The sequence below is a fragment of the Vanacampus margaritifer genome, chromosome 1 (assembly GCF_051991255.1).
Source record: "Vanacampus margaritifer isolate UIUO_Vmar chromosome 1, RoL_Vmar_1.0, whole genome shotgun sequence".
In the NCBI taxonomy this organism is placed as follows: domain Eukaryota; kingdom Metazoa; phylum Chordata; class Actinopteri; order Syngnathiformes; family Syngnathidae; genus Vanacampus; species Vanacampus margaritifer.
Window position 1 is genome coordinate 67,451,460 of NC_135432.1, and position 22,124 is coordinate 67,473,583.

The 22,124-nt window shown below is 43.4% G+C and overlaps 3 protein-coding genes across 6 annotated transcripts in view; 1 reads left to right on the forward strand and 2 right to left on the reverse strand.

Moving 5' to 3' along the window:
• LOC144050642 (uncharacterized) overlaps nucleotides 1-22,124 on the forward strand; it is a 51,463-nt gene that overhangs the window by 28,561 nt on the left and 778 nt on the right. The window contains exon 4 of one of the 4 annotated variants that reach the window (XM_077564083.1): nucleotides 6,637-8,167. The exons of 1 other annotated variant lie outside the window; for it this stretch is intronic. In XM_077564083.1, the coding sequence (XP_077420209.1) occupies nucleotides 6,637-6,742 (106 nt within the window). In that variant the 3' untranslated portion in view covers nucleotides 6,743-8,167. Of the gene's footprint in view, nucleotides 1-60; nucleotides 620-6,636; nucleotides 8,168-22,124 lie in introns of those variants that run through there. 2 more of the 4 variants (XM_077564073.1, XM_077564092.1) reach the window with 2 other exon arrangements.
• Nucleotides 8,355-12,305, reverse strand: LOC144050635 (cell division cycle-associated protein 4-like). Its single transcript, XM_077564059.1, has 2 exons — nucleotides 12,174-12,305; nucleotides 8,355-11,275 (listed from the first exon to the last, which is right to left on the reverse strand). The coding sequence occupies exon 2, from the start codon at nucleotides 11,269-11,271 to the stop codon at nucleotides 10,621-10,623; it is 651 nt and encodes a 216-aa protein (XP_077420185.1). The 5' UTR covers nucleotides 11,272-11,275; nucleotides 12,174-12,305; the 3' UTR covers nucleotides 8,355-10,620.
• cdca4 (cell division cycle associated 4) lies at nucleotides 15,231-21,122 on the reverse strand. Its single transcript, XM_077564045.1, has 2 exons — nucleotides 20,593-21,122; nucleotides 15,231-18,257 (listed from the first exon to the last, which is right to left on the reverse strand). Exon 2 carries the CDS (start codon nucleotides 18,246-18,248, stop codon nucleotides 17,367-17,369), a length of 882 nt encoding a protein of 293 aa, XP_077420171.1. The 5' UTR covers nucleotides 18,249-18,257; nucleotides 20,593-21,122; the 3' UTR covers nucleotides 15,231-17,366.

Sequence of the window (22,124 nt, forward strand, 5' to 3'; positions counted from 1 at the left end):
GTGTAATAGGTTCTTTTTGTTTCTTTTGTACATTGTCGGGTTGTTTATTTGTTTTTGCAGGGACGTCTCTTCTGTGAGTGAAAATGACTTCACGTGCCCAAATTACTTTTGTTCAAATGTCAATGTTTCCTGTGACAAGTGAGGAGAAAGAAAATGTGTTCTGGAGAAAGTGCCCGTGCGAAGGCGGCTCTTAATGACATCTCTGCAGTTTTAATCTGTAGCTGTGAAATAACACCTACATTGGACACCATTTAACAATGAAAAATATTCAAATTACACTTCAGGAGTTAAAATCAACTCCCAAAAAATTTAATTCTGAAATTTTTACTCTCCATTTTTTTCTTTGTAACTGCTTAAAATTCTTTACAAGGATTTAATACTATTACTCATGTGTATATTATATTATTACTGTTTCATCCCTTAAACGTAAAAAAAATGTACACGTGTTTTTCACAGGACAGCGTCGATATGTGCTTTTAATGGAATACACAGACAGTTATGTAAAAAATATATATATATATATATTCAAGACATGTAATAGTCTACAACAATATATTGACATCAGGGATGTGATTTTTCCGCTAATTCGCGGAATTCCGCTTTTTTTATCTCCCCCCAAAAAAAAAAAAATCCGATTTTTTTAAAAAAAATTTTTTATAGTAGTTCATTGTGTATGCACATGACTCGGACAGATAACATCTTCTGCTATAACAAAGACATTTGTGGTATGCTCTAATATGAGTTACTTTTCATTTGGTCATGATACAATTATTTGTTCATGAAATTTGAACTCTTCAACATTATTTATGTGTTAACTTAGTAATCACATTAGTTAGATATGATGATATTCTCAGTGATAGTTTTTAAAAGCAAAGGCAGTCCAATGTTTTTGAATGTGACTGATTTTGAGTTGACTAAAACTGCCATTTTATATGGGATAGTTCAATATACATTGAAAATTTATGCTGTTGTTTTGTCTATTTCTTTGTCATGTGAGTGCATTGAAAGTACTTAAGAACACGGAAAACCCATGAGCTCCGGGGGGCTGCGCCCCCCTTGTCCCCCCACCAGGGCACTGCCCTGGACCTAGCTGGGTGCCAGCGGCCCCCAGACCCCCGGCTAAATTTTCAGATAATTTCACTTTGGTCAAATCACATCCCTGTGACATACTATTGTTATAAAAAATATATATGTTGTTGTATTGTAATAAAAGTGTAAGAATTTGAAAGTGTGCTTTTAAGGTTAGTAAAACCAAAATACATGTAATTCATCAATGCATTTCGTGAACATTTGACTTTTTATTGTTTTATTTATCTTGATTTATCAAAGAGCAAATATAGTTGGTTGTCTAAATACCAAAATACAAAACATCAATACAAACCTTACATAAATATATTTAAAAACAGATGTGCTAATAGGATGTCACCATTCACCACTAGTTGGCATTTATGAGGGCATGCCATATAAAATTTGCACGTGAAAACATGTATGAACAGCAGTAGTATAATTTCATTAGTTTTCCTGTATACAAAATGTATAAGACTTTTAGTATTACATTGTGCATATATGGCAAATTTGAAATTTTTGCATTTTGTATATGGGTGTTTTGCGGCATACAGGATCCACATATAATCCTGTTAGAACAGATAAAATTCATATGCAATTTGTATAAAACCTTTTCATATGGGATCGATTCAATGCCCTGAAAGAATGAGAATAAGTTGTAATTGTAAATGATTGACTGGCGACCAGTTCAGCCTCTCACCCAAACTTAGCTGGAATAGACTCCATCTCACCCGCGACCCTAGTACGGATAAATGATACAAACGGTAAAACGGATGATTGTAGGTTGTAAACGTTAGTACATCTTTCTGGCAGAGGAGGCGTAGCTGGTCCTGACCAGTTCATGACTTACTGTATAGTTTTATAAACCACTTGGAGAACGGCTCCGTGAAACAGACATCGGGCAGCCGTCACTGCTTTTAGACCCGTTTCAGTTAAAAATGGATTAGCCGCTTCCTTAGCGCCATCGCTAACGTCATTAGCAGCAGCTGGACACAAAATGAGAAGATAAAGGTCAAATGTCGTTTTGCCTGAAGGACATGTCAGACGTTCTGAAAATGCTCATTAGTCCCTCGGGGTGCAGCTACCTAATGTTGACCCGACGTTAAGAAATTCCTATTTTACTGCCTAGCGAGAGTGGACTCACACGAAGAGCTTATTCTGGTCCGTAGGTGCCCGTTAGTACTAAGTGATCCCCATGTGAACTTGATGGTGCATTAGCCTTGTGGATCGATAACAGTGGAATGCGAGGAAGCGTTACACTGTGACGAGCAGTCCAGGTATCAGGTAGCCTCAGTTTAGGCGCGGTCTTTGTTTTGGCTGTTGTTTTTCCCTGCATTTTAAACCAGAGTTTCCTAGTATTCCCAAATGGAACTTCCAGAGTGTCGCATTTCAGGAAACAATCACACCATCACATATCAGGAGGGATATTTATAGTCTGTTGGCACGCAGATCCTCGACTGCGTACAGTTCTCATTAGATCCACATTCAAGATGATCACAGAGATCAGCTTTTTTTTTTTTTTTTTTTTTACATCTCCCCACCCAACAGCCAAAGTGACGCAGCATTTATTTCTGGCTCACCTTCAAAGCAACATTCGCTAAGCCTCCTCATTTTATGCCTGCAGAGGAAAGGAATAAATATCTGTGACAAACCCTAATGATGCATTATACTGTGTAGAAAAAAAATAACCATAAAAGTCAGACTCAGTCCAAATGCAGGTGCCTTTTTTGTTTCGCCGCAGATATCACATTTCGCAGCAAGAATCAATGGTAAATAAGGAAATGGAAGAAAAAAAAAACTCAACTATCTAAGCGAGGTAGGATCTACAGCGCTCCAGATGCACGCAACGCCAGAAGTTAACTAAGTCAAAGTTCTTCTTCTTCGGGTATCCGTAGCAGAAAGATGGCGACGAAACATGTCAGCCTCCTGTCAGGCACGGCGCAACCTTTGTAATGAACTAATTTGCTCCCAAAGACGTATTCATACGTTTTTAATTGTTGTTTTTTTTTTATGCTGGAGCATACAGAAGGCTTTGATGCAGCCTCTCAACTGAAGAGAAATGCTTGAAGCAAAAACCACCAGTAGGTGGCAGCAGAGTATAAGAGATCAACCACGGTCATGTTGCAAAAAGGTCTTTCCCCCACTGTTGTAAACAGATTTGTGAATAATGATGAAACTTCTCATGCTAATTGCTGCAAAACGGAAACAGATACAAATTTACTTTTTTTCCTGATGAAAGAAGAAACTCTAATCTTTCTTTTGGCAGGTTCCATGTTTTTATAGCAATAGAACACAATATTCTGTGGGCCTTGCAAAAGGAGTCAAAATCCAGTAAACCAGCCGGGAGCGGAGGGGATTGCTTCAGTGAAAATGGCTGGGAGTCTATGAGTTAACTAACGATTACTAGATCTACGATTATATATATATTTTTTTTTTAATGAACATTGTTGTGATATAACATATTTTGGGGGGATATTATTGAAATGAATATTGTGTTTTTGAAATGAATGAATTATTAGTTCACCACTAGATGGCACTACATCCTACACACTGTGGCTTTGAGTAAGCTTCCGCCAATTAGCCCCACCTTGTCATTGTGATCCTGCCAGTCTGATTGATGACTCTTGCTGTCAATCAAAGAGCATCGACTCTGCCAGCAGGCCTTTAACAAGCAGAGTCTTCTTCTTCTTGCAAGCTCAGCATCTCATCAGTCTGCTTCATTACACCATGCTGGCGGTTTTATCGCACCTCCAACCCTGCTCAGCCGCCAGTGAGTTTATGTGACACAATGACTTGTTTATGGACGTCACGTGAGCAAGACGAAATCTGCATTTGTAGTCACACACATACCTCAAGTCGTGGCTTCTTATTTTGGGTGATATTTTGGAGATCTTGGTATTTGATCCACTTGCGTTTGGTCCTACAGCCGTCCTTGACCACATTGTCGTCTGAGGTTTGTTCTCGTTGTGATTTGGACCTCTGGATGTCTTGACGTCTTGGTGCCTGCTTCTGTTTCTATGGGGTGCTTAGTCGTCTTGATTTTATTTTATTTTTTTAATGCTCCGTGATTGACCACCGACTAGTCCTCTGACCCCAAAGTCCGCCGAGATAAGCTCCAGCTCACCCGCCACCATAATGAGTGTAAATGCTGAAGAAAATGGATGAATGGTCCCCTTTTCCAACTGGGCCTCTAATGTTTCTGGGTTTTGTTATTTTGGACCTTTGGATGTTTTGAGGTCTTTGTGCTTGTCAGTGGGGCGTTATGTCCTCTTGGTTTTTGCTACTTAGTCCTATTGACGCTCAGCCATATTGGTTGTTTGTACATTCATTCCATCTAAAAAGGATTCAATTGTTGCCATGTGTGAGTGAGGTTCCACTGTTTTGTGGATCTTACATCAGGACTTTATTGTTAAGCCCGATGTCTGTCTTGTTTTGAGTTTTATCCGAGCGTTCTTGTTTGGTTAGCAGATTCTTGTCGGCCGTGTTAAAGTCGCATTCGCTTCAGTTATATAAAAGCGATACTGTAAATAAGCGATGGGGATTCCTATCAGCGTCACATCAGCGTTGGAAATTCCTTAAGTTGCCACCCATGAAGACGTGAATCCATTTTCTCCTGAGGTACTGGAACGCTTACGATGAAATTATTTTCGTCTCCTTTTTGAGGCTGAATAGATTGAGCTGTTCGCGTGGCTCACGTTCACATTTTTTCATTTTCATAAAATATGCTCGTAACTTGAAAATGTAGCACACAAATATGCAGCAACATTTATGCTAATTCAAAAAGTTGGACTTAATATGCTATCACAATGTTTTTTTGTAGACTGAATACTTAGCTAACATCCACTTTTGGGGTTAAAAGTCCAAGTCCCCCCCCCCCCAAAAAAAATGCATCTTTAGACAAAAATGTCACTGTTTTCTTCTGACTCGTTTTCATTTATCTCATCTTATCTCATTTTTTGCCACCAAAGGACTTTTTCATCACTGATGGTGTGACATCATGTAAATCGCAGCTTTAGATCCAGATGAGCAGACTGAAACCTTTGACTTGACCCAAAAACAGAACGATAGCCCTGACCCTATCAAAACCAAATTGTTCCTCGGACCAGCTGCACTGCGCTGGCTGCCAGGGAAAAAGAGGGCGAAAGTGCGCCAGCTAATGTCATTTACCGTGACTGAGGCCTCTTGTACATGTTCATTATCTCCACTTGGAATCATTTAGCGGCATTTGCAAACATCCAGTTGATTGAGTTTCCAATTAAAATGCACGATGCAAAGTTCAAGAGCCTGCAGTTGCCGTGGAAACCGCCGTATAACCTCCCCTCAACTTCAGGACCATAAAACTGTAGATGCTAGTGAGTGTGGACGTGCATCGCTAACACTTTTTCATCCGTGCGATTGAAGCGCTGCCTCTCATGTGACGACCACGTGACGCTGGTCCACGCATGAGCTTAAAGGCGCCACATGGGCCAGACCGTGTCCCTAATTAGCCTCCTTTATAATTCATGTAGAGGAAATGAGATTGAACACTCCCATTCCTATTTGTCGAGAACAGTCCAACATGATTATCATTACGACTTGCGATTTGAAAACCTTGATTTTAAGAGAGCATGCATTTTCTGTTTAAATTGCATGTGAGTGTTGAATGTGAGGCTTGAATTTGGAAGGGTTTGAACCTGTCAGCTGATGTGGAAGGAGGAAGTAAATGTGGAAAAATGTCCCCATTTGGGAATTTGATTGTGGAAATGACGGAAATTGCGCAGTGTGATAAATAGATCTCCTGGATAAGCTGAATATTTTAAAGTTACGATGGTTTGACTTCCTCAAACGAGGAAAGGGGGAGGTTAACATGTCAAATATCTCCCAAGATGTTCCGAATAAAATGAGCCGTTTCAATTTGGATCAGTGAAGATGGGGACGTTTTTGTGTCATATCAAAATATATATTTTGGGGAATGGGAAGAGTGGGAATTTTGGGAACATGGAAAGAAACTCTGATGTACGTCATTTTCAATCAGTTGAGAAATGTGGAAGTAAAAAAGTGGGGAGAATAATAATCTTCTGCATTTTCCAAACGATTGTAAAATGTTCACATTGGAATGATGGCATCACATGATTTTGTCGAGACTGGGAAAAAAACAACATCCGTGAGCAGCATGTGAAGAGTGAATGGGATCGGTCATGAGATGGCATCGCAAATCCATTTTCAGGACCTGGACCTGACTCTCCACGCTGTCTGGCGTAGCCTTGTAAATCACTTAACGGATAATCAGATCAAGAAATGTGTTTTCTCAGCTTTCTCCCAACACATTCCCACTTGAGTATTCCAAAGCTGAGGCTTTTAAACGAGTCTCTGGAGGTGGAAGCACTCAGGTTCAACACGATTTGTGTGCATCTGCTGCCCGGGTTTGCTTTGTAGTGCAATCATCCACACTTTTACTTCATTCTTAAGAATGTCTAATTCAACGGCGTCATTTGCCTGCTGTGGCTGTAAACCAGTCGATTAGCATCACAATGCCTTGAAATTCTGTTGACACAAACAAGTTGCTAAGTGGCGCCATCTATCTGTCGTCAGGAGCGGTTGCTGGTTCATTGGGTTTGTGTTGCCGAGTCAGCTCCCCAAGCCCGGCTCGCCTCTTTTTCTCATTTGCTGCAGTCAACTGATGTCGGCCATCTCGTGAAAAAGCAGACGAGCAGAGCTGGCCGGACTGCGGGCAGACTTTTTATTGGACCGCACCCGCAGCCCCGCCGTGACCGATGTCTGCAGCAAACGCGCAGATCGATCCCAGGCGGCGTTCACCTATTTGGCTTCTGCTTCATCGGCAGCAAAAACAAATAGAGAGAACAAAAAAGCAAGCATAAATATGTAAAGTAGACGCGAGGATGTGTATTGTAGAACTGTTTTTACTGGTCTGCATTCATATTTTCAAATTTGATGAGCTGAGAACGATGGTTTTTGATCAGAATGAGTCATTTGTTCATATCACCATGAAACTTTGAGGGTTAGGCAAATCCGCAAAGATGTAGGGTGAGGCAGGGGTGGGTTTATCATTAGGCAAATATAAGTAATAACCTGCCCGAGAATTCCCGGAACACCCAAACGTTTAGTAAAACAATGATTAATGAATAGTTTTCATCAATATAAAGCAATTGTTGTTCAGGCATTTAAAACTAGCATTAAAAAGGGGAGTGTGACGTCGTATGACACAGACATCGTAAACCGAGAACTCCGTGTACTGGACATGCCAAATTGCCAATTCATGTATGTGTACCTGCATTGCGGTCTTTTAACCACCAGAGGGCAACCTTTGTCGCCATTTTGTGTCTGTTGATACATTTTGCCCTGTAACTCACACTTGGAGGTGCTGTGCAGCTGTCACTTAAATTATTTATGTTAATTTTATTTCTTAAAATTTAGTAAAGGGAGGTTAAAAAAAAAAGGTGTGTTGTGTGTGCAATGCGTGTTTTTGTTTTGTCGGCAAGAAAAAAGACACACGATTGTCGTTTTTTGTAGTTTCTGTATTGGTGAATAAAATGTATAAAATATTCCCCAAAAATACATTATTAATATGAATTATATCAGCAAATGCATCCTTCAGTTACATTTAAATATATAAAGATCTTTCTCGACAACATACAGCGTTTGTGCTTAATGCTTATATAACTCTCAACAAACACACATAAATAACACTGCAGCGTTCCTTCCGCCTCCTGTTAAATTAAATTAAATATCATATTTCATTGGTCAGGCCCCGCGAGCTCTTTTCTACACAGAAGAGAAATGCTGAAAAACAAGAAAACAAGTCACCGGAGCATACTGTATGTCTCACACGATTGGCCGAGCTCTCCAAGTCTTGGACAAAACAAGCTGAAGCTCCTCCCAACGGACAAGTGACGCAAGCGGTGCTTCCTCACCCCACCCCTTCTCAACCCTTCCCACCTTCTTCGTTCTCTCCTCCCCTTCCCCTTCCCCTCCCTCCCTCCCTCCCTCAGCTACTTGCTTGTCAGCCTGTCAGGAAACATGAAGCCCGAGCACAGAAGAAGGGCTGTGGTGGTGGTGGTGGAGGCGGCGTGTGTGTTGGGGGGGGGGGGTTGTGTGCTTGAATCTGTGACGCTCAGGCAGCCTCAGGCAATGTCCACATGAACGCAGATATTGTCCAAAAGGCCTTTTTTTCTATTCGTTTGGCCCTTTGGCGTCTCTAAGAATTGCCAATTTTGGAAGATTTCCAACTGTTTGTGTGTCGATGGGGAAAACTCAGCCTTTTTCCACATTAGCTTCTGTTATTGAGCTTGAAAAAATAAATAAATAAAAAGTCTGGGTACGTGTAAACATATAGTGAGACTTCGGTTTACCGTGATCACAACATATGATATTTACCATAATTATAACTTTGTTAGAGGGACAGACTACGGTGCAGTTGGGTACAAATTCTGATTATGTCGTCGCCATAAGAATATAATTTCTAAACCGAGTGACACGACCACTGTACTTACTAAAGTTGCTGTCGTACTTTCTGTTTATCATTTGATTGCAAAATACTTATGAGCTAAGTATTTTACCGTAATAATGACTACGCTGCATCCTGTCTAACGGACTAATTTGTGTCATAACCATAGAACCGCAGTGCTACTGGTTAGCATGTCAGTCTGACAGTCGGTAGGTCTTTGAAATTTGGGCTTTGCGTCATGAAGCGCACGCCGAAAATGTGGCCATAAGTCAGTGATTGGGCCCAATGAGAAATGAAAGAGCCCACCACTGGAAAAAGGGTGAACGGATGCTGATTTTGCTTTTTCAGTCTTTTCGTGTGGAAAGAGATTATTTTTTGAACTCATGGTTAGCTCACACGTTTTTGAATGCGTGGACATAGCCTGAGACGCACAAGTAAGGCACATCGCTGGAATGAGATCGGCAAGATTTGGCCTCCTCATGGGAAAGCTAAAACTCAAAACCATTGGTTCACAGGAGTGTCAACATCAGGAGGTAGAACAGGAGTAAACCACACCATAAAAGTTCCACACTGGAGCTTTTCATGTATAAAACTGCTTACATAAAAACTCAGCCGCTAAAAAAAAAAGGGCCATAAAAATACAATTGGGGGACACGAGGCAGCAAAATAGCCCTAGTGGCGGTGATCGCCTTTATAACGAGACTCACCTTTTTGGAAAAACGTCGAAAAAGAAAAGAGCCCAATGACCAGTTACACTTGCGATTAACAATCAGCCACAAAGAAGAAGCTTGTGGTCGCTTTTCAATGGTAAATAATATCGTCGTAGATAAGAATTACGGAAGAGGCTTGTGGTTGAAAGGTCAGAGTGCATAAATAGTTAAATACACGGCACCACCAGGAAAGTGGCGGAAATTGGGCCCCAAAGTCAGGTGCCAGTTAGGTCCTTGTTCTCCCGCTTGACCTGCTACCGCCTCTTAAGTAATTGAAAGCATCTCAATTAATAATCAACCTGCTAGACTCGGGTTTCCTCCCAAGTTGTGCCCGCTACGCCAAAGGAAGAAAAAGAAATCTGCGTAGTTGTTTGCGGCGTTCAGTGATGCGGCAGACGTCACCGCGATTGAAGGCTCACGTTCTCCCAAACGTTGACCCGTCCCGACGTGACACGAGCCCCTTTCACGCTGACTTTGCCACAAAATTGCTAAATCAGAGGCGTAAGCGCGATGCCTTTCACAAAGAAGCCAACAACTTTTGCGACGGTTTCTTTCAACCAAACGGGGATGGAAAAACGCCAACGTTTACACCTCTGATAAAGAATTTATTCACCTGCGCCTTTCCGCAACTAGATAAGTATCATAATTGTTGGATGGCGACAGTTGCTTTCAACACAAGATTGGTTTTGCGGACTCCCCTTACATTTCACTTGTATGGCAAATAACTGTGGCTTTAACTCTGGACTCAGCAAAGCGCATTTCCACAGATGTCAGTGCGTCAGAAAATAGTTGTTGGACAGTGAAAGTTGCTTTTGACATGACAGAATTGGTCCCGCTTTTGCGGGGAAACCTCCGTCACTACCGCGGATCAACCTCAAGACCCCAACTGTCCTACAACCCCAGGAAAAAGGCTTTGATAGGCAGCGTGAAAGGAGCTACTGCTTCCTCTGCAAAGTGTCTTGAGGACTCTGGATTTGCAAAAACGCATCCTAGGATAAAAACATTCCTCCATCTGCGCCCTCGGCCCAGGATCAGACGAGTACAGCGAAACCTCCAGTCTTTCGCGGGGAGTAGTTACCAAGTCCTGCTGTGAGTCGTGAAAAAAAATCGACTAAATATCGTAGGTGGGTTTTGCTGAGAAAACGGAGGACAGGTGACCTCCCAAAAAAAACCTCTAGGTCAGGGTTCACCAATTCTGGCCCTCGGGGTCCCAAGTCCTGCAGGTTTTAGATGTCAGGCACGCTGATGAGCGGATGATATGAATCAGGTGTGCCAGTGGGCGGAAACATCTCAAACCTGCAGGACTCTGGACCTCCAGGACCGGAATTGGTGAACCCTGCTCTCGGTGGAGATGCCGATGGCGAACACGACGACGTAGGGGTTCACTGTACTTCTGGTGGATCAGGACTTGACCAAGATCTCCATGATGTGGTCCAGCTCATTCACGTCCATCAGACACGGCTGGAGACCCCCGGCATTGCCTTTGCCTGCCTCGTCCGCCCAGAGGGGCCACAGAGAGCCCGCCGTCCAGCCTGCGGAAAGGTCAGAGGTCTCATACATGGACGTATCGATGTCCTCGAAGATATCGTCCAGGGTCGAGTCCCCGAGGTAGCCCATGGCGTTCACGACATCATTAATCGCCCCAATGTTCACTTCCTGGGAGGATTCCAGTGATGAGGACAGACTTTCCCTGTCGCCCTCCGCGCACCCGGGACACGTGAGGTCCTCACGCAAAAGAGGCAAGTCTTGAGCGCAGAGGGCCGCATTCGTGTTCTCTTTGGCGTCGCTACGCATGTCGTCCTGGATCTGCCGCAGCGTGTTGATGAGCAGAACCGAGCGGCGCAGGCTGAGCTCCACGCCGGCCCGGTAGCGCTGCAGCTTCTCCAAGCTGAGGCCCAGCAGACGCTGACGCATGTCGCCGGCGTCGCCGGCATCGCCTGGCGACACCTCCGCGGCGTCGGCCTCGCCGTCACCGCGGCGCTGCTTCTCCTCGTCGCTTGCGTCCAACGCCTCCACACAGCGCCACTTCCGCTTCACGCCACGACCCAACATGGACCTGCAAAAATTTTTATCTTGTAATGTTGCCATTTTTTCCCTCTGAAAAAACGTTTTTTCCACTTATAACACTGACATTTTCTTGTAATATCACAATTGTTTTCACAGCAAAATTTTCGTAAAATTAGGAAATTGTTTTTGTAATATTTAGATTTATACTTACTACTTAGGGACGCACAGTATCATGTGCCGACAAGAACATTTGTAGTTCGACTTTGATTTCCCGTTCCGTATCGATACCTTTTGGAGCGGATATTCATTTGCCTTTTGCCTTTCACACAGAACTGCTGTTTAACTGCACAGGTCCCGGCATTCTTCTGCTATCGACGTTTACATAGCTGCTGTCCTACCTCTCGTGCCATATCCTACATTGGAAGCTTTCCGGAAAAAAAATTTGCGGGTTCATTTCCACCTCCTATTCCATATTTGGTACTTTTCACACAGAACAGCGACCTGTAAATTTTGCCTTTCTCCTCCTGATGTCCCGTCCCGACATTCCCAGCCAGGACACCTGGGAATTGTGTCCCTTTTTTTTACGTCATGACTCACAGCCATGAGATTAGATAAAGTAAGATTTTACTCATCCAGACAAGGCGCGGGTTTGTCTACAGGGAGATTTAGACCAGGTAGATGCAGGTTTCTAGAAGATGGTTCTACCCACCAAACGTGGAACTACAAAAAAAAAAGGGGGGGTGCTTGAACCCTCATAGATAAGTCTCTATAATGGCTGTGATTAAACAGGTCAAGTCTATTTTGTTTTAATGACGGAACACACGTGATGTCATGAACATCATGCTGCGCTGAAGGGTCCGAAGTGAACCCGCGATGGCGCCTACGAACCGGTCCCGCTCGTGAGCCGACTTTTAAAGTTCCCAATTAATGAATTAAATGTGACAAACCTTACGTGTCCTCGGCCCGCGTCATGAGTGGACACAATCCGCCGTAAAGTTCGCTTCGGTCACGTTCCGTCGTCGTCGAATCCCAGGGAGAGGAGATGAGGAATGTTCCGTCCGCTTGGAGGGAGAACGGGGACGTCGAAGTAAGGGAGGGCCCGGAGCTCTTAGGCCGGCTGTGATTGGACCACTCGGCCGTCGTTCAAGCGTCCGCCTCCGCCACTCACGGGGCAGCGAATGTGCGGCGGCAGCGGTGCGTTTAATCACTGCAAAAGAGAACGCAGAAACTCGGGTGGCTGCACACGTGAGCCACCAAAAGTGATCGGCGAGTCGCATTTTGTGTGTGATTGAGTGCGATGTTTAATATCGTAACTTTAATCATCAATGCACACGTCGTACTACCGAAAATATATATTTTTTCCGTTGATGTTTCATTCAAAATTACAGCCGTATTTGCACGTCAGAATTACACTTTTCTCTCTTTTTTCTCGCTCCGACGATTACATAAAATTATATACATCAAAATATTTCCAAGTGCAAATACATCTAAAATGCTTATTGGAGGTGCAAAGTACAACGCGACGTGAACCGGAAGGTGTTCCAAGATTTTCGTGTGTTTCCTGAACGCCACATTTTAAAGGGCCGATGACTCAGAACGGGAGGGAGGAGGCAGTGACGGAGCATGACCGGAAGCAGTCGTGCGAATACCAAATAAGGAATCTCCTGTTTTACAAAAAAAAAAAAAAAAAGCAGTCAGCGTGTCACTCGAGCTTGTTCATTTCCGCTCCTGTTCTTTTCTTCCTTGAACACTTGTTCACTGTGGTTTGACAAACTTCTCCCTTTTATTTGCGTTTGGTCATTTAATAAAAACAATCCCATTTAAAACTTACAGCGGGCTATTTGCGCTAAAAATATCAAGGGTCGTGACTCGTGAATAATACCAAGTCAATTCGAAATTCCTTTAGTACATTTGTGTACTTTTCCTTTGGAACATCCACAGCCGTAACCTAACCACCTATTTTCTAATAGCTGTGTTCAATAACATCTAATAAGGCCACTGCAAAGTGCACTATGTCAGTCTGGGGAAACACAGGAGGAGGACGTGGTCTACAATTCGGACAAAAATGAAGATATATATTGAAACAGGGCTTGCTCTCATGTACTTGAATAGAATAATATATGTATATAATAATAATATATAATTTACGGCAGGGGGGCACTGCTCGTGTATATTTCTATCACGGGTATATATAAAATTGTAAATATTGTAAAAAGTAATGTATGCGTCTATTTATGTGCTTTAACTGTCGACTTTCAGCTTTAATTTGAGGGTGTTTACAGTTTGTTTATGTGCTTCCCATTTTTTTTTAAAGTAACGAGACATATGCACAAACATGGATTAGACTTTCACTGTTTGTTGCAAATCCCTTACAGTCGCTTACATCTTGAAGCCTGGACCGCGTCAAATACATCAGCAGATGCTGAACTTCATCCCCGGTGATGCTTTGCCATTGACAGGCGTCTTCCGCAGCCTTCTTCACTTCCTGCTTGTTTGCTTGGGGCATTTTTCTTTTCAGTCTTGTCTTCGTCAAGTGGAATGCATGCTCAATCGGATTGGGGTTAGGGGATCGACTTGGCCGTGGCACAGCATTCCACCTCTTTGCCGTAAAAATCGACTCAAATTTTTGGTCGCTTTCGCAGTGTCCTTTGGGTCATTGTCCATCTGTACTGTGAAGCTCTCAAGCTATTGACTGAATATGAGCAGATCATCAGAATGGCCGAAACCTGCTTTTATCTGTAGTCACATGATCGATACATACAAAGGAACCCCATTCCACTGGTTCCATTCCATTCTCTTGCACTAAAAGCTGCACTTGCCATCGGGCCGTGTAGTACATGTGATTAAAACACGTTTTTGAATTGTGGGGCTGGAAAGAGCATTCATTTCTCTCCACGAAGTTGTATGTGGTCCATCCTAGAAGCTGTTCTTGTGTCTTCCTGAATGGTCCCCCCCCCCCCACCCTCGTCTTTTTCTTTTTGCTGAGTCACCAGCAGGCCATTAATCTTTAACGAGACGGTCACAAAGGCTTGGCAGCAGGCCATCACGCTAAGACACGTGCTCAATTTCTATTCCGCAGTGACCTGACAAGTTAAAAGTCTTGGTAAATAAGGAAGTGTACAAGTTTGTGCGCTTAACAATCAGGGAAGTCGTGGACATTGTTGAGTCGTGTGTGGTTTGCTTGATCACGTTGTAACGCGAGTAGAAGCAGCAGCAGCATGTGAGGACAAAGGCTGCAATTTAAGTGCACCTTTTTATTGTTACCTATAACATGGCGTCACTTACTGACGGAAGCCCATTCCATATAGACAAATATATTTTATAAAAATATATATACAATTAAAAAATTTTTTGGGTTTGTTTTTGCTGTCAAGTGTTTCCGCCAATGGACATTTTCTACTACTATTGTCAAAAATGGACGCATTTTTTGACAGTAAAACAAAAACATTTCCACTGGCGGAAATTGGCTTGCGACAATTTGAAAAAAAAAATATCCTGGCGCGAATGAGTACCGTACTTCCTTCCCCATCAATATGCATAGAAGACAATCAAAGCCTTTACCCTATCAGGAAGAAATCTTCTGATCCTCTGACTAGCATACACACTCTGTACCTTAATATTATAAACATTAAAAAAAAAAAGTTCACCCTGTTTTGTTCCCCTTTAATTTATTAAGACATTTTACATTTGTGTTCTTGCATGTTTGACCATTTATATATATATATATAATTCAAAGTATATACCAGCTGCTTTGGCAAATGAAATACACAATGCATCACAATGTATTTTTTAAATTATTTTACGTTTTATCCCATTTTCTAGAACTGCTTTAAGGTTTAACTGACCTGCTGCATGGCTGGTCTTTTTGCACACTTGGAAAAATATACCACATACACACATATACATTGGTATTATGCTTAAGTTTCAATGACAGTAAAACTATAGCACACAATTTGATGAAATATTCCTTACGTCTCGACCACAGTGAACCACACAAGACAACCAATAGTTGCATCTTTTATTATAAAAAAATATTTACAAAGACGCTACAAGGTTTTTTGTCTGGATATAAAAAATGCATACATTTTTTGACAACGGTAGTAAGTCTTTGAAGTTCTAGCTCCCATTGCGACCAGCGTGACATCCTTCAGGAGTGTGTGCGTGCATGTGTGCGTGTGTGTGTGTGTATTTGTGTAATACTGAAGTTGTGTGTTTGTCAATACATGTTTACATTGCCTGAGTTCTCCGCCGTCGTCGCCGCCTCCTCTTCTTCTTCTTCTTCACCGCCGCTGTGAGCATCCATTTGCAGAAAGGCAACTGTTTGCATAAAAGGACTTTAAAGGACATTGGAGTCGTATACAATCATTTTTGTAACGCGTATGACAGAGCTGCATAGTGATTGGAATTGTGACCCGGTTCTTGTGATTATTCAAACAAAATGGAATAATAAATAGGTACTGCACTCGGGGAAAAAAAAAAAACTTTCAAAAAAAAAAAACGCAAGTGGCAATTTTTCATTTGGGCCGAATGGTTGACGTGTGTGGCGCGGATGTACCTACATACAGAATAAATACAATAAATAAAAGAAGAATAAATTAGCAATATGGCTTCTTCTGGATGGAAAGGTGTGGTTTTGCTTCCCTGGGTTGAAAAAAAAAAGAAAAGAAAAAAAGCTTTGGAGCGAGTGAAGTGAAATCAGCATTGGCAGAAGAAAAAAAAAAAGCCTGACGTGGCAAAAAAAGATCGGGAAGACACTCGAGTCTCAAATGTGGCTATGTTAAAATCTCAGAAAACAATAGGAATATCAAATGATAGTTGCAAAAATCCCCCCCGACTGTATAATGCAAAAAATATATTTCTATATACATATACGTACATATACATATATTCCATTCATAATTGCTCAAATCTTTAGGAAAATAGGCATGAATTCATAGATTTGGATGTTTGTTCTGAATTGCTGTGGTTTGTAGTGTGAAGACTTCCAATAAATAGGCCGAGCGGGAGCTAGCGCGACCGACGTAAACATGGAAAGAACACAAAATAAGAAATGGACTGTTGCAAATGAGAGTTGCGCAATTCCAGGAATTGGAAAAAAGTCCCAAACTTTCCATGGAAATTGATGAGCAATTTCCAAAACTGAAGGTTTGCTCTGAAATGCAGCTGCAGTCGACGACCAGGTTTGAGGTCCGACATTGGAGAGTTCACCTTTTGCGGAAAGTGCCATTCATGAATCATTTTAGGATTATTCTATCCATTAATTGGATTCAAATGATTTTGCATTCAAGTTCATTGCAAATCTTTTTTCTGATTATTATCCAATTGTCGTTCATTTTATATTGTTTAACAATAGTATGAAAAATTATTTTATTATTGTTTTTTAAATAACTTGAGATGGATTCAGCTACTGCTTTTGTCTATAAAACGGCTTGCTTAGATAAAAGATAATCGTTGAAGTCAGATTATTTGGACAATTTTAAATGAGTCAATTAAAAACAATCAATTATGACATTTACAAGGCAAAGTCAATTCCGATTTCTTGAATGTACAGCTTGACCGTGACTTTTATGAGTGCCCTCAACTTGTGTGTTGAAGTTAAGCGCTGTCGTTTGGATTTTTAGTTTTTTTAAAATTGGCTTTGTATTGAGAGCAGAAATTTCAGTTGCAAGTGAACTTCTGATGCACTACTGCTCAAGTGTGGAGCCATTTAGGAACCGTGATGCCCTCACATGTAGGCAAGGAGAGCTATATCCATTTTGCATGGATGACACATAACAAAATGTTTATGTTGATGTTTATGCTTTGAGTTTGACCTTTCCATTAAACTAACTTCAATTTCCACGGAAAGTTTCCAATTTGGAAAATTTTGCCCCAGCATAATTTCCTTCAGTTCAACGTTCCGGAAATGTTCCACTCCTTTGCAAGCCTACTTTGTGAACGTCTCCTCCGTGTTTGGAATATACTGAACGAGTAAAAGGAAATCAAATAAAAAGGTCCCAACGGGAGCTGCCGATCCGAAAAAAATCATTTTTGGCTCGCAGATCATTTCCCACCTTGCCCCCGCCCCGCCCCACCCAAACCTCCCACAATCTGGCTGTGTAACAAAAGCACATTCAGGAAGTCCACGGAGGCGGCGAGCTTCAAGAGCCCACGATGATCTCCATGATGTGGTCCAGTTCGTTCAGGTCCGACCGGCAGCTGGCGCTGGGGCTGAGGGGCTGCGGCCCGTGGGAGGAGAGGCTCTCGAGCAGGTCGTAAGGCCCCATCTTGGGGCTGCTCTGCATGCCCGTCAGCACCGTGTCCAGCTCGTAGTAGGACGGGTCCACGTCCGAGAACAGCTCCTCCAGCGCCGGGTCCGGCGGCGGCGAAGGCGGCGGCTGCTTGATCTCAAAGGTGCCAAAAACCTGATCCCCCGGCCTGGAATCCTCCTCGGGGTGCTCGTCGGCATCCTCGCCCTCCGACTCCTCGCCGTCCTCGTCTTCCTCGCCGTCCTCGTCTCCCTCCTCCCAGCAGGGGCCCATCCCGAAGGGGCCCGCCAGGTAGGACTGCGTGGACAGGACCTCCTTGTGGCCGTCCCCCGCTTCCATCACCACCTCCTCCGAGTGGTAACAGTCGTCCAGGCCGCCCACCAGAGGGTACGGTTTGGGGCTTTGACCGGCCGCCGCCGCCGCCGCCTGGTCCGACGGCCGGCACAGCACCTCGGTGGCCACCAGGCGGTCGGCGGGGCACTGGGCGGCCGCCAGGGCCTGCGTCATGATCTGCCAGGTGCCATCTTGCGTCATCTCTTCCTGGATTTGTCGCACCGTGTTGGCAATGAGCACTGAACGGCACAGGTTGGGCTCCACCAGCATGTGGCACAGCTGGAGTTTAATGAGCGACATGTCCAGGAGAGACTGGCGCTGGAGGCTGTAGGAGGGCGACGGCGTCCGAGTGGTCGCCGGGCCCTGCTCGCTGGGACCGCTCGCTGGTGCCGCCTCCTCGGCTGAGTCTAGGAATTTGCGTTTGATGCCCTTTGGAAACATGTTGCCTGTCTGAAAGTAGAAAAAAAATAATAAATAATAATAATACGCCACATGAGACTAGAAAAGTTTTCAACTAATAACTGCCCTGTCATTTAGGAATCATTTACGTTTGTGTGTGATGGCGGTTATGTGGTGTAGCATTAGCGTAAGGCCCAGTCCACATACGTAAAGTACGCACACATTGTATTCGGATTGTGAGCCTAATAAGACGTAGCAGTGACTGTCAGTCTGTCTTTGTTTGTTTTTTTGCTAGCGACCATTCCTGTTGACAGGCACCGGTATTAGCATAGCAGTGTGATCTGGGTCACAGTCCTTAAACAAAAATCGAATATGAAATAATAAAAATCCCTATATGTCAACTTCCACTAATAATAATTTACATGATTGACATTGCACAAAACTCCAGCCGCTGTTGACACGCGATGTCATGTGACTGCTCGAGTACGCGCATCAAAACTGGTGGAACCAGATTCAGATGCTCAGTGAAGCAGAAAATGCAACTTCCTGATTTCTGTTTTCCAAAATTGAAACATTTGAAAACTCAACGTTTACCATTTTTTTTAAAATCACATTTCCACCCCCTGAACGACGATCAACGAATCTAGTGACATTGCAATGGTGCTATTAGTGACTTGTGAAGCCTCTGCCATGCTTACACTAAAACCGCAACTGGCAAATGTATACATACCCGCCTTAAAGAATAAATTGTATTTTCCCTGGTGGTGGTAGCACCTCATCCATCGAGCCACCAAATCTGTCAAGTATTAAGCCAAACGTCTGACAAGCTAATGTTAATAACTAGGCCTTCCTAATTTCTATAATCGATTAATCTGACAAGTATTTTACTCATTCAGACCCCCCCCCCCATACCTTCATTAAAAAACAGGACATTTCAAATTGACAATGCAACGCTCAAACTTAAATTGATTAACAAAGGATGTGTATCATCCTTTTCCAAAGTAAAAGCAGAAAAAATACCCAACAATGCTAATCAGTCTGTTTTCATGGACGACTATAGAAATCTGAGAATATTTACAGAGTTAAGAGGTTGAATCTAAAGATTTTAATAAGTTATAAGATTATTTGTGATATTTGATTAGTTGTTGACTCAATTAATTGTTGCAACTCTATATATGTTATAAAAAGAAAACAAGATTATCCAGAATTTTTAACTTTAAAAATGGCAACATAACAGTAAGGCTAAACATTCTTCACTGCCTTCATTTTTTTTAAATAATAATCTAAAATGTCACTTATATGGTTACAAAGTGTAAAAACAACGTATTTGTTACGCTGATTGAATCATACAAGAAAACGTAATAGAAGCTAGTATATTGCCAATCGTGACAAACGTGGAGTTATTGCTTCCCTTTACCAACGTTTCTTTCAACAACAAAAAAAATCCTGACAGGTCACTAGCCGATGGTGTTATATAAGCACATCAGGCAACGAGTGTGATGATAACACTCATCATCATCATCATGGAAAAATACGTTTGAAAAACATTACGAAGCTTGAAATGCGAATTGAAAAAAGACCACAAACGCTATCATGTGATTAGCCACATCTTGTTTTGGTGAAATGTGAGGAGAAAACAAACGACACATTGTAGCCGCTCTAACGCGCTTTTAAAGGCCATTTAACGACACGTTGTAGTATAAAATGTGGGGACGAATTAAAACATGTGTTCAAGGTATTGTCGGTGAAAGCGTACGTAAGGCGTAAAGTGTCCCCCTCGACAAGACGCAGTCTCGCCGTACGCCAATGGCCGCTAGCGTGGCCCATCCCCCACCGCCAGCTAGGCCTTGCCTCGGCCGTCATTAATCAACAACTCCGCTCTCCTTGTCGGGTTTATCTTCGCCGTCGCCGGGTATACCCCAGCGTCGACGTTACCGGCCGGCTACTGTCGGCTGGGTGGCCCGCTCGCTCAGTCAAAGTGAGCCGCTCAAAGTAAGCTGGCGCCCCGCTTTTGTCTCCCCAGTCGCCGCACGACAATGAGGCCATTTTGCGCTGCTAGGCTAACAGCTAGCCGGGGGTGGGGGCCGAGCCGGAGCGGAGTTAGGCGACAATGTGGCAGCGAAACGGGCAAAAACAAGCCTCAATCGGGCAAAAAATGGCCGGACGTGCCCGCTGGGTGTCACCCGGCTATTCTCGCGATTAAAAAGGGGGGTGCTAACATTCTAATTAACCCGTAAAGCGTCCACTCAGTAGTCCGTGGCGCTTCCTCCTCCTCCTCCCCGACCCCCACCCCCTAAAATCACTTTTTTAAGTTGTTAAACACAAACAACGCGAGGCTACCGGCTTTTTTTATATAGGGACGAGCGGCGGACGACTCGGCGCTCACCTTGCTCTTATTTTCTTCCGGTCTCACTCATAGGATCGTCGGTGGCGAAAGCGGAGTAGAAGGTTCCGATGAGATCATTCATGCCACGGCTTCAAAAAGTGAAGTCGTCTCTGCTCTCTCACTGCGCGCTCGCTCGCTGCGGTGGCTGCTGCTGCTGCTGCTGCTGCTGCTGCTGTGGAGCCGCCAGCGCCGCTCAGCACAGCCACTCGGTTGAGTCAGCCAGGGAGTGAGAAGCCAGCCAGTCAGCCGGGCACGGACGAGCAGAGCAAAGGGGGAGGGGAGCCCACGAGCCGAGACACATACACACATACGAACGCACGACGTATGCCTTCATTTCACGTTTTCATCGGCACGTTACTCTCCCCGGTCACAAAAAAAAAAAACGCTCGTTTTTTCCGAGTTGGTCATCACTTGACGTTTAGTGCCGTCACTATACTGTCATGTCAATGGCGAGTCCATCGCAAATGCAAGAAACGCACAAAATGGCAACAGAATAATAATAATAACGATATTGGTTACTGTGGGTGCGAAACCGCTTTCTCAAAGCAATGTGTGGGTATTTAACGGCTAATTTTTTTCGGGGGGAGAGGGGGGGGGCTCTCGCAAGATGTATTCTCGCGGTATTTGTGAGTTCACAAACTCCAGAGAATTAATCTTATACCGCGTCTATTGATTTTCACCAATACAAACTACTGGTGGTTCGGACCAATCACAGAGCGACATTGTATCTGGGGGCGGGATATGCCGCTGTGACGAAATCAAGAAGCGCCGAAACCGTGGGAAGAAACAAACCAAACATGGCGACATCGGTGGACGAATGCATGGTCGCTGCAATTAATTCTGTTCTCGCTGAATTAGTCTCTTGTATCCGCATATCAACATTGCAAAACCGATAAACATAAATTCAACGGCATGTCATAACAGTCGCATGTCGGTGACGACATTTTCATCTTTTGCCATGATTGGTCGAAACAAAAGTTAGGTAGAGTGCAGTCCCAGACTGATATTGTGGAGAACTCCCTCGAGTGAAGCACAAATCAATCCGGCTATTGCCAGGCTAGGAAGTTGATGACACTGCGGAAATGAGTTCAATTAGCGTGTGGGTGTTTTACTAGTGTGGACACCCGCATTTTCCTGGGAGGGGTTGTGTAGAAACAGAAAGGGTCAGTGTTCAACCCATTCACTTGGAAGAGTGTGGGTGTTAGAACCTTTCATTTGGTGAAGCGAAGTGTGGGTGTTTTAGAACACCCTCACTTTTCCATGGTGGGTATGAAAACGGTGGGTGTTGAACCCTTTCACTAGGAAAAGTGGATGCTAAGCAATTTAAAAAAGAAAAAGAAAAGCAAGGGTATTTAGAACTCTTCCAGTATGAAAAGTGCAGGTGTTGAACCCTCTTATAGTGTGGAAATTCACACGCTTCGGCTTTTCCAAGGATGAGGTTTACATTGATAGTAGTGGGAACTTGGAAAAGTGTGGATGTTCCAAAATCCATTTTCTTCCCTGGGAGGTTAATTAATAACACCAGGAAAAAG